We start from the raw sequence: 16017 nt of genomic DNA, 5'->3' as shown, positions 1-16017 counted from the left end.
ACTTTTCCATCTGACTCTGAAATAAATAGGAGGCATGTCCTTGTGTGCAACGTGGCATCCGTGTTTAGGATGGACATAGGTTTTAAACAGGAGTTAGTAAACATCTGTAATGTAAAGGATGACTATCATTTATTCATAAATTATACAGTTTGCATCAATCGTTTTACTAGTTCGTTTGCTTTCATTTTAAGATGAGTCCATGAGCATTATCACCTGTAGGAGACTATCTGTAACTATTAAAGAAATTTAGAAAATGAAATCTTAAAAGAAAGGCATCCTGGAAGTTGAAAAACTGGGAACCTCAGCTAAGCTAACAGTAAGAGAATCACTACTTTTCAAATACACAATAGTTCTAACCATACTAATTTTAGACTATACAAAAAATAGACCGAATTGTCTAGGCAGTCTAAGATGCATTAATGTATAAAGGTTATAAAATGCAACAAAGTTGTAAAATGGCCCTGGTGGGGAAGCACAAACTAGACTGCACATATCTGGCAGGTAGGCGGTGACTGTCCTGGGCTCTTCTGCCACTTTGTATTCTTGAACCTTAGGTTTTACTCAACCACAACTTACTCGTGTGAAAATAAGGAAGACATCATAACAAAAATTAATGATTTATAAAATTGGGGTTAGACGTATAAATATGTTTCTAAAAAAAAAATACTATGCATCTTCATTGCATTCGGTTTCTTCCAATTTAACCTTGAGAGTGCGTCAGAAAAGGGAGCTAGAAGTTAAAATCAAACCATTAAAATCAGGTTTGTTTTCTTTTCCATCCTTTACCTTCTGGCTCATTTTTGATGAGCTCTTCCATCTTCCTCTGCTTCAAGGTGTCAACAACATCAGCTAAGCTGCCTTTGCGCCGCTCAGGAGTCCCCAGGGCTGTACTAGACAAGGACTCGCCACTCTGTCGCCCACCTTCTTCTGCCTTCTGAGGTGAGGTAGATGAGTTGTGTGGGGCAAATGAAGACATAACTTTATTGCCATCAACTTCCTGAAAGAGAAATCAAAAGAAAATATATATATATATTTGTTTAAAATTCAGTAAGCTTTTTAATTTTAATTGATTACATGGCTTATTCAGTTGCAACGGTGAAAAACGTCACTCTGCAGGAGCAAAAGGAATAAAGAAATTTCAAAAAAGAATACATTAACTTTACAGGTTGACACTAGAGTGAGACAAAGATCAATTCATAGGAGAAGTAAAAATAAGAAGATTCTCTCCCTTAGACTGAGTTCAAACGGCAACGCAGCCTTTCTACAAAGCCTATATTGATTAGTTTTGTCTATTTTTGGCTTTTCTTTGAAAGTCTTAGATTTTCCTATGAACATTAAATGTAGTGGTCATCTGTAATAAACCTTCTCATGATATTATAATGTTTAAACAAATAACATTCCAAATATTTAATTTTCTTTTTAATTTTAAGCAGCTGCCTGTTCTTTATGGTACTCCTAATTAAAGGAGGGTCCTCTTTCAGTTCTCCACCTTCCTCTCATGCTTTTTAGAAGACATCAGCCACCCAAGTTATTCTGACATCAGAGAAGTATACTGTAAATTCATTTCTGCTTATGCAGAAGATATTTCCAATTCCATTTGTTATCTGAAGCACTGTTTCTGATGATACTCTTTGCTGTTTCGCACTTTAAGCCTCATTTGCCCTGAAAAATGAAGTTTCTTGCAGACTTTGCCTCTTCATAATTGTGTACATGTATGAAAAGAACTTATTCTATAATTCTAAAAGGTAAACATACTTCTGGTGTTCCTTTTGGCATTATTCTTCCCATAATTTCTAGTAGAACTTCGGCAATTTGTGTAATATCAGGGGTATATTTTGTATAAGCAGCACTAAATTGTTTTATCAGAACTTTTCCAAAGAAATGATATTGAAATGACAAAGAAAAATTTATTTTCTTAAAGGTTTTCCTTGTATAATCTCTTACCTCCATAATCCTTTGACTTGCCACAAAGCAGAGCTTTTCTTAAAAATAAATCTGTATCCTAACATCTTTGAGGAAGTTAGTCTCCCCCAGGTTTATTTCTTAATTCTACAGCATTAAAAGTTTCCAATAAAATATATATGAGCGTGTGCATATTTAATGTTCAGTATAATAGCTTATGCCCGTGCTTACACATTTGTCCTCTATTTAAGACATGTTAATGAGGATCTGCTGACCCCAGAAAAATGACAAATCACACTGATTTGATATTTAATCTTTAAAAAATAATGCTAATATTTTTGACTAGATTAAAATTACTTGATAAAACTGTCATTCTGATTGTTTAAAATATATGAAAAATAGAGATGTCAACACAAATATAATCGTAACTTGTTCATATGATTTTTGTCAATGGATATCAGTGAATACAGGGACATTAGCTATGGTATAAACATCAGTTTGTTGGGTGGGATCGAGTCAATGTGGGAAAAGCAAAAGTAAAAAATGTGTGCGAAAAGAATTTTCAGAATAATTCTAAACCCCAAATGGTTTCCACTTCCTAAAAACAGAATATGCCTCTTACAATCACTGTTTCTTGATAGAATGCTCTATAGACAATACTTTCATAGATGATTCTTAGCTTATAAGGTACTTGAATTTAGAAATCAATATGCATAATGTAATAATTATAAGCCCCTGCAGGCTAAATGAAAGTACACTTTTGTAATTATTTATTTAAAACCGACACATAAATACAAGCAAACACTTAAACACAGATACATACACACACAGACACCTCTGAAAGGGGCAATCACAAATTCATTCAGTAAACTAAGGAATGTTTTTATGAATGACCCATAATAAACATTAGCTCAGCTTAATGTGCAAACCAGAATACAGCAAAACTGCTGTATTTATTTTCCACAGATCTTTCTTCTCCTTTATTTCCAAGGTCAAAAGCAGAAACATCCCAATTTTAGCTTCACTTTAAACATTTATATTTTATACTCTGTTTTTACATTATATGATGACATACTTTACAAATAAGAATTTGGCAACTGAGCTTCGCTTGCCATAAGTGCAAATTACACACATTTTTCTGTAGCATCATCTGTACAGAGAATGACACCCAAATTATATGCAATGAAGTCTATTAAAATATCAGAAAAAATTTCAAATTAAAGTAAAATAAAATAATATCCCATTTTGCATCTCTCTAATTTTCTACACCTTGCAAAGAGAAAGGATATATTGTGAAGAGTTTAACGTATTTCACAAGAATTCTAAACTCAGTTACCACAGCAATATAAAAATAAATTAATGAGCATTACTTTTATTTCAAGCAGGAATATTTATCTTATCGCTGTTTCACCTGTCTGATTACATTTCAGCCTCTGGCAGTGTTAATCCCTTTAACAGTTTTATGTAGTTAACAGATGTTTCAGTGTGGGGCTCCACTGTCCATCTGCATGGCCAATGGCCTGTTATGTAGTGCTGGCACAGTCTTCGGTCAACGAAGTCCTATGGTTTTCAGTTTCTTCCCTGGGACTGCATTTACCATCCCTGAAATAATGACTGCACATTTCCGTTCATTTTCCTGGGAGCTGAACGTTCAAAGAGTCCGCTAACAAATGCAGCAGTGGTCCAGGCCAGCAATATATATTTAATTAAGTTTTGTGAACTCTAAGAACAAGTTTCAGTATTTTGCAGAAGAGCTCTTGGAACTGTGATGTGTAACTTTTAAAGTCTAATGATAAAAGTGTGTTCCAAACTTTTAGAATGAGGTTAATAATCTCCGGTATACTTTTTTTTTTTTTTTTGGCCACGCCACACAGCATGTGGGATCTTAGTTCCCCAACCAGGGGTCGAACCCAATGCCCCCTGCAGTGGAAGTGCAGAGTCTTAACCACTGGACCGCCAGGGAAGTCCGTGTTTCTTGAACAAGCTTTACCTCACCTTGCTCTCTTTGTCACCTTTGCAACCATGAGATAAAGGAAGGGGTCTGCCTAATGTATCCATGTATCTACCCTCATCAAAATATCTTTTTAAAAATGCATTCTTACTAATTCTATAGATAGTATTTTTCTATGAACACCTTAATATTCAAATTTTAGATAATTTGGTGACTAAGAAGAATTAATTCATTTGAATAAAAGAGATAATATGCGACTCAATCAAATATGTATCTTCCTTTTATTGCCCAAATGACATTTCATTCTTGACTTCTAGACTCAAGAAATACATCATCATGTGTATTTTTCGGTCCTATAAACTGAAATTAAATCCACACAGGGTAGTAAAAACACTACATTTACTAGTCAGTCTATCAGACTATAATCACTAAGAATGACAGACAATATTTACTGAATATTTACTTTGTGTCAGGCGTTGTTTAAACTGCCATATATGCATTAATTCAGTTAATTCTCATGGCAAGCCTAATTATGATTTGCACTTCAGAGATGGAGAAACTGAGGCACACAGACTGAAGTAAATGCCTGAGATCATGTGACTAATAAAACATAAAGTAGATAATCAACTCCATTCTCTTGGCTTCCAGAGCCCTGGTTCTCAACCACAGTGCTAATACTACCCTACTCTTAAAAGACAAAAAACAAACAAACCCCCAAGAAACCTTTAACTATGTCTATATCTATCAATGATATGGGTGAACAAGATCTGCTTCTTCTTAATAATTAAGTATGAAAAAGAGAGGCTTTCACCCCAATATGTTCAACTCCTAAAGAAGTGATGTAAATGTCCTGAAATTAATTAACCCAGCAGTATTGTAGGCTTATAAAGCTCTCTCCATCCAAATACACATTGGTTTATACTATATTCCACAAAAATGAACCTTACGATTTAAATAGTTATATAAACCAAACATATACATTTGAGGTCTAAGTGGCTAATCAAAATAATGGTGCTCAGTAGTTTATGATTTTTAATCTATCTTTATAGAATGTGTGGCCACCTCTAGCATTCTTTCTAGTTCAATAAAGTTTTGAGCTTAGAAGAAACAGTACAGAAGATCTGGACTATCTTTAACTAAATTCTCATTAATGCAAGTTCATTAATTTTGGTATTGCATAGACGCAGCACAAAATGAACTACAGATCCACAGAGAAAGTGTTTTGGTGCCAAACAAGTTTTGACATGGTCATGTTCTTCCAGCAACAGGCATGGGATGTAATGTCCAGCATGGTAACCATAGTTAATAATTTTATAGTCTCTATCTGAAAGTTGCTAAGAGAGTAAATCTTAAAAGTTCTCATCACAACAGAAAAAAAATTTGTAACTTAGGCGATGGGTGTTAATTAGGCTTACTGTGGTGATCATTTTGCAATATATACCAATAGCAAGTCACTATGTTGTACACCTGAAACTAATATAATGCTATATGTCAATTATATCTGAATTTTTAAAAGCTATATTATGCAGTTATTCCTTAAATTCTTTAAAAATTGGATAAAAATATGTTATCACAGATATCCATTTTGAAACTAAATTGCACTACCTGTAACCTATTCTGTCAAACTAGGAGATGCCAAATTTCATTTAGTAATAGAAAAAAATACATAATGATTGTATAAAAACTATTTTTAATGTTTTTTTGGTTAAAATAATTTTTCATTATACTTCTGCATGAAACCTCAAACCACTAACGCTTACTCCTTTTGGATTATAGATCTCTTGATGTAGCTAGAGATGCCCTCCAAAACTCAAATGCACATGCATACAGGCAAACACTCATGCAATTGCACACATAATTTTACATATAATTTTAGAGAGTTCATTTTCTACTCTCATAGTTCCAACTATGAACTTCCTCAATGAAATCCCCTAGTAACTCCTATAAACCCTGGGTTCCAGGTTAAGAAGCTCTGACCGAAATGTGAAAAGGATTATAAACTCATTAATATATACAATTAGATGATTTCAAAATGATCAGTTATTATATGTAAAAAGAGCCTCAAACTATAGATTTTATTGATGTTTTATTCAGATAAACATAGAAGCATGTATGTCAATAACTTGAAATTTTACTGTTCCTAAGATAAACATTTAGACAGAGATCAATATTTTAATTATAAAGAATAATAAACACATTGAAGAAAACAGTACATTACTAAGGGCAATCATTGCCTTCTTACTCAGAAATTACTTTGTGATAATGCACATATAAATCTGAAATGGAAGGCAGAACAAATTGTTACTTTTATAAATGAATGTTACCGTTTTGAGAAGTCATATCTATTAAATTTCAAATAGGAATTTTCCTGAAAGCAGGATGTAAACATACGAGGAAGGATACATGAGGCAAAACCCAACACCTCAAAAAGCTCACTGGGGAACACTAAGAGTCTTTCTTTGATTAACATGATCAAATTCAATATTCTGGGAACAGGATATGGTCAGTTCCCAAGATTTATACAACAAAAGTCAACACTTATAGGCAGATCTCTGAAGGGTGTCTATTATGGTTGTGATTACTGTTGGTGTTAATGTCGGATTTAAAATCTTTTCTAAACTTTTCCTAAAAAAGAGCTGTCTAACGCATACTTAGATTCACTGATTTAAATAAATGAAAAATTGACAGAGACAGTTTTGCTTGAGTTACTGTCAGTCATCTATAGACAGAGCTCATCACAACTGTTCACCTTTCTATATTGGAAAAAGCCACCAATAACACATTTGTAAAACTTACTGAGTTTTATAAGATCAATAATTCTTAGTGCTTAAATGACTACAAGGTAAACTGATTGAAATTCCAGATATTAGATGAGTGGTTCATAAATCTGTCTAGGGATGAGACCAGCAAGTTACGTATATGCATTTTTTTTAAAGCTCCCTGCGGGGGGTGTGTTAGACTTGGCTGTACCGGCCTACTCTAGATCACTTGCAACGTAGTCATAGGAATCCAAAGTCAGCTTTTAAGGAAAGATTATATTTTATATATTTCAACATTTTATGAGATTATAGAAATTCCCTGAAAATTAGTGCTCTAAATCCTTACAATCATTTAATCATCACAAAAAAATGGGTAGAAATCCCATAATACTCAAATATGTACTGTACATTTTTTGCTCTATGATCTATGGAAAGTTCCATATTCCATACCCTGCTCAGTTCTAATTTTTTTTTTTTTTTTGTGGTACGCGGGCCTCTCACTGTTGTGGCCTCTCCCGTTGCGGAGCACAGGCTCCAGACGTGCAGGCTCAGTGGCCATGGCTCACGGGCCCAGCCGCTCTGCGGCATGTGGGATCCTCCCGGACCGGGGCACGAACCCGCGTCCCCTGCAGTGGCAGGCGGATTCCCAACCACTGTGCCACCAGGGAAGCCCTGACAACTTTTTTTAATAGCCATTTTGGCACATACTGAAACAGGCGTAGGTTTGCTGGTTTCATACTAACTGTATAGATTAAAGAATCTGAGATTCATGTCAACGTAGCATTGTGGAAATAGATTATTTTCAGAAATGTACTAAAATTTGGTTTGAACTTATTAATAGTTTAATCTCATTTATAATATGAAATAAAACAATGATAGTATGTTTCCTTTGTGTTTTTAAACCAATGTCATATTTGCCATCTAATTTAATTCCAGTGAGTGAAACAGAAATTTAAAGGCAAATTTTCTGATTTAATAAGAGATTGTACAAACAGGAAAAACAGTTTTGGAAAATATCTTCATTTGCATGTGGGTGCTACACGGGCAGAAGTGTCTAATGGTTGTTTTTCCAGAACCACATTTACTAAGAATCTCAGAAATGCTGCATTCAAGAATAAAACGTATGTTTTCATGTGCTCTCAAAACCACTTAATAAGCAAAAGTGGCATTTAGAGAATTCTAATACATTAACTAATAGAACCTGTAAAACAAAGAAAATTTTGTGCTGTGACAGCCTCATCTTCCTGCTGATTTGTGTGCTGTACTTACTTCTGTTTAAACATCTAGCAAAAACACTTTAAGACATTTGATGATCGCTTCCCTGCGGGCCCAAAGGTCAACAATAAGATGTTTCTAAACAAAAATTAGACTACACATCAAAACACTCCCATTTAACACTAGCATTGTGGATTATGTAATAATATTTTAAGAAGTAAAGAAAAACTAGCCACTAATTATATATAATAATTCACCTGTCATTTTCCTAAGAAGCCTTCAGAACATTTCTACTGTAGTTGTTAATAAACTTAACTAAATACCTATTCACTCTGAGTCTGAAGAAAGAAATGATACTTGAGGAATTCCTCAAATTGTGATCTGTTTGGGAACTGAATTCTTTTTACCCCACAGAGCAATGAGTACAGTTTCTCATACAGAACAGATCTTGGTAAAGTTAGTAAGCTAAGTGTTTGCTAGCATCATTTATAACTGGAAACTGACTACATGTTCTGTCATAAGTGAAATAAACTGTGACACCCCCCACCCCACCCCATGCAGTAAAATATGATGTCAGCAAAGCAGCAATGGTGAAGCAAACTGGAGTCAGAAGTCAGAATGTTGGGCTCACATCCAGGGTCTGTCATTTATTCATCTGGGACAAGCTATCTCAACATATCAAAACTCAGTTTCTTCATCTAAAAATGGGATAATAAATGATAAGTAATTCATATGTGCTATGATATAGTACCAGATCTCCAGAATTTAGTAGTAATACTTTTTGAAGGATAAGAAGTACCTCATTCACTCAATTTTCTCTTTCATTCGTGTAATAAAAATATTTTGAGTGCTAACTTGTGAGACAGCATAATGATGTTCACAGTTAAGGGCAGAGAATCTGAAGCCAAACAGATGTGGTTTAAATCCTGGTTCCACATTCACTAGCTGTGTGACCCTAAGTTATTTAATCTTCCTATGCCTAGGTTTCTTCAACTGTAAAATGGGGATAATACTATCATCTACCTCATTGGGTTGTTAGTGTATTATAAATTACAAAATAATGAGTTGTATTAGTTAAGGGATTATATGAGTTAATATATGCGTTACAAATTACAAAACTCATAAAATGGTAACTGAGAAGTGGCAAGAACTATGTATTTGTTAAAATGAGAATGCTTCAGCCCATAATATTAGGAGATAACAATGAACAAAACACAGAATATATAAAAACAAATAAAGAAAAAGCCAGGCTCTTTAACAGGAAAGTGAAGAAGAGGAGACAAATCCCTTCCCCTACCCACTCCATCAAAAAATGAAAATGCATATACAAGTAGTTTCATAGCTCTTTCTGCTGAAACCAAACTGCACCCATGGAATCATTTTTTTAAAGAATAATTAAAATTTTTTTTCAGGTGGCCCATTTTTAAGGATAACCTAATACAAACTTTTTTTAAGGAAAAAAAATAGTTCACAAAATGTCATGTGACATGAGTGTGCTTATATCTCTGTTGCATACACAATTTTCAAATTTCACAGTTTCATGGTTCTTTACAAAGTGATAACTCTGGAAAATGATCAAAGAAAGAATGTTCAATTACTCCTCATTACGAAATAAAACTTTTTAAAGTCAAAGTCTGAAAAAAAATTAGAGTAATGAATTATTTTTCATAAATACATGACACCAATTACTTATTATACCATATTTCTACTTCTCTTTTATATTTCTCTTTCTTCTTGTGAGATAGACATATCAAAATTTTTCTTCAGGAGAACATTAGCACCACTAGATTCTCTTGCAAGCAAATTTTTAGGTTTCTTTACACTATAAATACAGAACAACAGCAGTAATATGAGGGAAGAGAGATCAAGTACTGACTCTCTTTCGGCCAGCTTCCCTCCTCTGTGCTCCATTCACGCCTGAATACAGCCCCTCACCAGCAGTGTCTCCTCACAGGATCAGGCTGATTTCATAGCGCAATGTCACTCAAATGTGATGTCATTACACTAATCCCATCTTCCTATTTTTTAAAAAAGTTACAGAGCTGTTTTTCTATATTAATTATGACTTTCAATAGAGCACTCTGTATATAGCAAAAGCAGGACTTTTTCTTTGAAAGGGACCTTCAGTATGAATTGACATTAAGCAGTGATTTGAGATACAAGAAGCACAAGCTTCAGTTCTCATGATTTTTTTTTTTTTGCAGTTAATATGAGTAATGCTATATAAAATATTGTTATTTTAGTCTTATAGTTTTGAAGACTTTTAATAATATTTCTAAACTATTAGGCATTTTTCTGACCACATATACAAAATTTGTTTAAAGTCACAAATGTTTCAGTAAAAATATACCTACCACTCTTGGAGTTCTTAAAAGGCCCTGTTCTAAAAGTTTTTGGATATTACATTTAATAATTCTCAGAGAAACTGCATAAAGACTGTTATATTCCTATTTAACAGATGGGGAAATTAAGCTCCTAAGAGTAATTTACCCAAGGTAAGAGTAAGAAATGGTAAATTGGGGCATTAAACTCAAGATCATCTAACTTTAAAATCCATGCTGGTCATCATTAAGTTATACGGCCTTCCTCAACTGATTCAGGTTCTGTAAGAGATGCTAAAGGTATAAAAAAATCAAGCTGGTTCACTCTCCTCAGAGTTGAAAATTAAATTTGCAAGTCATTTAAAATACACAAGAAACAATAAGTAATCATAACAACTATAATAAATACTAAATTGTATAGCAGCAAATTATACATGCACAAGAAATTTAAAGAGAGACCACTGGAAATCAAAGGAAGGTAGAAACTTCTTTAACATACCACTTAGCAGCACACTGTTTTGGGATCATTTATTTAATTTTCTTTCTATACCATATATGAAGGCAGGGAATGTGTCTGATTATTCACCAGGTACCCCAGACCCTATTATTAGTGTTTAATAAATACATATTAAGTGAATTTATTAAATCTTTATGTATAGGTAGTCTTTTGATCTAACTCTAGAAAGAATAGGTAGAGAGGAAAAGATGTAGAGCGTTGCTTCCCAGAAGCATCATCCAGAAAATTTTATAGGGTAAACACACACACACACACACACACACACACACACACACACACACACACGTGCGAGAAGGTAGTGGCTTAACCCAAAGAAATGGAGAATAATAAATGAGAATGATTATACTTCCATAGTAGGGTTATTTTATGAAGGGTCATAAAAGTCCAATAGAATTATTTACCTTTGACCTGACAGACAAAGGAGAACTATTCTAGATTCTATACTGAGTGTTAACTCTCAAAGTAATTTGCTAGGAAGATCAGTCTAGCAGTGGTATGGAGAATGGTTTGGGTAGAAGAGAAAGTAAAGATCTCCACTGAATAGGAAACTGTTACCGTGCCACATATGTGATGATAAAAAGCTTTCTGCTAAATTGTAGTTGTGAGAGTTGAAAAGAACCATCAAATCCTAGAGACAATTTGCAGCAGATAATGATAAAATTAGATAACTTGAAAATAAGGAGTCAAAGTAAATACAGTTGTTGCTTGGGAGGTTGAAATAATGATTACAGTATTGACAAAAACAGAATGGTTAGCAAACAGAGATGACTGTTAGAATAGAATCAGTATATGTACAAAAAATTAATAAATTCAATATAACTAAATTAGTTTATAACTTGAGCATTAGCCCTAACTTTTGACCCCAGCACTATAATAGATGCCATAAAATCTCCCTCGGGTCTCAAGTGATGGGTTTACCATTTGAGATCTTTTTTTTCTCTTTTTTGGCCGCACCGCGCAGCTTGTGGGATCTTAGCTCCCCAACCAGGGATCGAACCCACACCCTTGGCAATGAAAGCGCAGAGTCTTAACCACTGGACCGCCGGGGAATTCCCTCTTTGAGATCTTTAAATCTGTATGTGGAACATCCAAATGTAGATGCACCTTGAAAGACAATGTTCAGGTTATAAAAATAAAGGTAGTAAAATGATGCGTTATGAACCATTATTTTCATAAGTGAATGGTTAAATACACTTTAGTTCATGAACTCTCAGAAAGCGTCCACACAGGGAGAAGAGCAATGGCCTAGTGCTCTTCACGTATGTCTAAAAATGGCAGTTATAAGTGAGTATCACCTTCTCCTTCAGGGACTCGGGTTTACCATGTACATTTTTGAAATTTTATTGTTATTTATAATTAGATACTGAAAGATGAACAACGCTTTTCTAAAGAAAAACAGGTACATGGAAACAATAATGAGCACCTATAGAATACGCAAAACAGAGAAATTAGAATAAAAATGTCAGAATAAGGATTTTTCCGTATTACTTTAGGAAGTAAGACTAAAGTTTGACAAAAAGATAGCACTGTAAAAATAAGGAGAAAATTGGAAACTGACAAATCTTTCCCTTATTTACAATGAATGGACTCTCAGAATGCTGAGTTCTTGGTACTGTATGTTCAATCTCCAAAATTCTTGCCATATAGATGTTAAAATGAGGGGAAAATAAAAATGAAACCATCAACAACAAAAAAGTTCTGCAGAAATTTACTGCTGTGATTGCTTCATTGAGTTGTGGTCACAGGTATAAATTACAAGTGATGGTGTTTTCCATTAATAAATTATTCTACCAAGGGAACTTGTTGGGATATATGTATAAAAAATGAAATTGTATTATACCAAATCCTAGAGAGTATAAAGAGGAGGTAAGTAATTTTGGATTTTGGACAGATGCATTCTCTTTTACAATTCTACTTGAATTCCTGACTTCCGAACATCCCTGGATATTTCTGATATCCCAAGTGATTCCGGTTTGATGCTCAATAACCCACAAGAATCAATCCACAATAATGGCATATATTCTTTATATTCCCCATACCGAGAAAATATAAGTTTCATTTGTGTTATAAAGCTACATTGTTTGCATAATAGAGTTCAGTTTAAATAGTCATCCTCTTTAAGCCTGAAATTTATTAGTCTCAGGATGGGAACCAACCAGGTATTGCTATGCTTACCAACTCTGAGATTATACAAACAGTAGTTTCTTACAAAAGTCCTTTGGCTATCCATTCATTATACTTAGCAACAACAAACAGGGAAAGATAATTTAAAAGCTCCCATTGAGCACCCAGAGACCTTGAACATAGACAGGGGGTGAACACAAAGAGAGAATATTTGGTTACAAGAGTCACACTTCATCTCTTTAATTAATTTTTTTCCAGTACATTTTTGGTGTCTCCATTGTTCTTCTTCTACTCCCTTGGTTCTAACAGAAAGAAGTATACACATACATGTATATATTTCATTAACAGGAAATAAAAGGGTTGTCTTTAGTTAAGATGTTTCCATTCACAGAGACTACACATTTAAAAAATAAATTGCCTGAATAAATTCAATTATCTAGAGGAGCAAAGGAAATCACATGCAAATGACATTATACACAGAGGCCATTCCGACAGCTTCATGTTTATTTTTATTGTTTCAATCAGTGGAAGGGAGAAGCTGTCAAAAATGTAAGATCTCTGCCTTTTTAAAGGCCCGATGTCTCTGGAACTGAAAATTGCATAAGCAATAATATCAAGAGAAGAAATCTGTCTACTCCTGAAAATAGGAGAAGATTCAGACTCTCTCCACTTTAATGCCGGCACGCTAGTGAGTCCCCATACACCTTGGTTGTATTTTGCCTACAAAAACCAAAGGATAACACTTAATTTGCAAGTAGTCCAGTATCAGTCAAGCTAATGAAGACCGGCTTAAAAATAACAGTGTATCTGAAAAAAGTTAGTAAATCCACATATTAAATTAGCCTATAATGACTGTTAGTCTTGTCCTCTGATAGCAGCTCTGTAAATAGTAAGTGCTATACATGACTTTATCAAAAGAGACTCTTAGCAGAAGAGGCATTCCAATAACCAGTAATTAAATATGATATTTTTGTCTTGTTCTTTAAATATGACAAAAATACACAGAAAAGATTTAGGCTGCCTTTGTAATAGGGTCCTGCTGAAAATCTCTGGCTTTTTACACAGAATTTACGTGCTACCTGAGTTCTCTTGAAGCGTGAATGTACCAAGTAAATGTGGCATATGTCTGTATTTTCTTGCCAATTCTTAATTCATTCATTCAAATCGCTCATTGTAGGCCAAATTCTTATCCAATTCCACAGAGCCACCAATTTTCCTGGAAGTGAATAGCAGCTTTGTGCATGGAAACAGGGAAGTCAATAGCAGGTCTGTGCCTGGAAGAACTATGCAACTGGTGGAAAGGATAAGAATTTGACCACAGGATTCCTTGAGTGTGGTAGAATCTAGTTTAAAATGACCCAAACGATGAAGCTTTCACCACTTCACTTGGGTGTCAATTCCAAAACTTGACAATTTGAATAACTGTGAGTTTTTACACGGCCATCTTACATACCACTCTGATTGCAGTATTGCATGAGGATAATTCTTCCATTTAATGTGTTTTTATTACAGTGTTCTTTATTTACCATAATTAACCTTTGATTTCGTTCAGAACCTGAAGGCATATTCTTAGAAAAATAACAAGAGCACCACTTAACAAAACTTATTAATAAGCCAATAACTACACTGGCATTTTTAGGAGGCTATTACTTTGATCATTCCTAACAGACTTAGGAAGGAAATGTTACCTCTGCTTTTACAGATACTGAGTTTAAGCCCGGTACTTCAAGTTAAATAATAAGTAATTTGAACTCATATCTCTCTGACTCCTTTAATTTTGTGTCTAACTATCATGCTATACAGCCTCTCATTGGGCTGAAAACATGTAATTGCTCTAACTTTACTAACCTTAATCTAATTTTCTAGTCAAAGTTTGTTTTACTTTCATATATGTCATCTCTCAATCCCATACAGCATTTCTTTTTTTTTTTTTTTATAAATTTATTTATTTATTTTTGGCTGTGTTGGGTCTTCGTTTCTGTGCAAGGGCTTTCTCCAGTTGCGGCGAGCAGAGGCCACTCTTCATCACGGTGTGCGGGCCTCTCACTGTCACGGCCTCTCCCGTTGTGGAGCACAGGCTCCAGACGCGCAGGCTCAGTAGTTGTGGCTCACGGGCTTAGTTGCTCCGCGGCATGTGGGATCTTCCCAGACCAGGGCTCGAACCCGTGTCCCCTACATTGGCAGGCAGATTCTTAACCACTGCGCCACCAGGGAAACCCCCATACAACATTTCTAATAGGCCCATTTGGTTTCATAATGTACTTTGTTGACATATTCCACTTTCTTTACTATTTTTAATTGGCTACATCTTACATTTCAATTTGTTTAACTTTTATTTCCAAATGAATTTAAGAAGTTTTGTCAAACTCCTAAATAACAATTTAAACACTCATCCACCTCCCCCCTCACATACATCAATGAGGCATGCACACAAAATTTGTTAACCAAACGCCTACTTTTTGAAAAGCATTATCCTGGGTCCTGGAGGGACTACAAATGATCTTCCAATAGTCAAAGGCAACATATTTCATGACTTCTTCAAAATATTTGAGACTGCTGACAGTTCTTTGCCTAGATTTCTGATGGCCCACCCTCTGCTGTTCATTCTTTTCCCAGGCATTGTGTGTTATGACCTTAAATCCTCTAAAATGTATTCAACAGCCATCATAACTTCCTACGTTTTTTTCTAAACTCTCTGTCTTAGGGATCCGATCTTGACATTGTGCACTGAAGATCTTTCAGTGGCTTCCACCCAGCTTTCAGAAAAAAATTAAGAACTCCTTTGGATAATACACAAACTTAGGTATCATCACTCTCCACTCCACTTAGCAATATAACTATAATTTAACTCCTTGCTTTCTCTAGGTCACACACTCCTTATTTTCACTTCTCTGCCTCTTTCAAACTAACTTCAAGCTATAAAATCTGGCTTAAGTTTACTTCCTTGGGGAATTGTAAATGCTTAATATATTTTGGGGAATAAACGACTCTTCTTAAATTCACAATTTGAAATATTGTGTCTATGCAGGTAATTTTCACGTTCCTATCTCTTGGCAGGGAAGTTTCAATGATACATTTCCAATAGTCTGTTTTCACCTAAATATCTCAGTACATCAAACCCAACATACATAAATGTGAATTCAGAACTCTGTCACCCAAACCGGCTGTTGCTCTGGGCTCACTTTTTGTTTTCCCTCTTTAAAGTTGCACCATCATTCCCAGTCACAC

At 34.6% G+C, this 16017-nt stretch overlaps 1 protein-coding gene across 2 annotated transcripts in view; it reads right to left on the bottom strand.

Annotated features, from left to right (window-relative positions):
- The window catches only part of SOX5 (SRY-box transcription factor 5), a 399062-nt gene that overhangs the window by 298045 nt on the left and 85000 nt on the right, over positions 1 to 16017 (bottom strand). For both annotated transcript variants that reach the window (XM_073788966.1, XM_019936434.3), the window contains exon 3: positions 787 to 997. In XM_073788966.1, coding sequence (XP_073645067.1) covers positions 787 to 997 — 211 coding nt within the window. The remainder of the gene's footprint in view (positions 1 to 786; positions 998 to 16017) is intronic.

Source organism: Tursiops truncatus, chromosome 11, assembly GCF_011762595.2.
Source record: "Tursiops truncatus isolate mTurTru1 chromosome 11, mTurTru1.mat.Y, whole genome shotgun sequence".
In the NCBI taxonomy this organism is placed as follows: domain Eukaryota; kingdom Metazoa; phylum Chordata; class Mammalia; order Artiodactyla; family Delphinidae; genus Tursiops; species Tursiops truncatus.
This window is presented reverse-complemented; position numbering and strand designations above follow the sequence as displayed.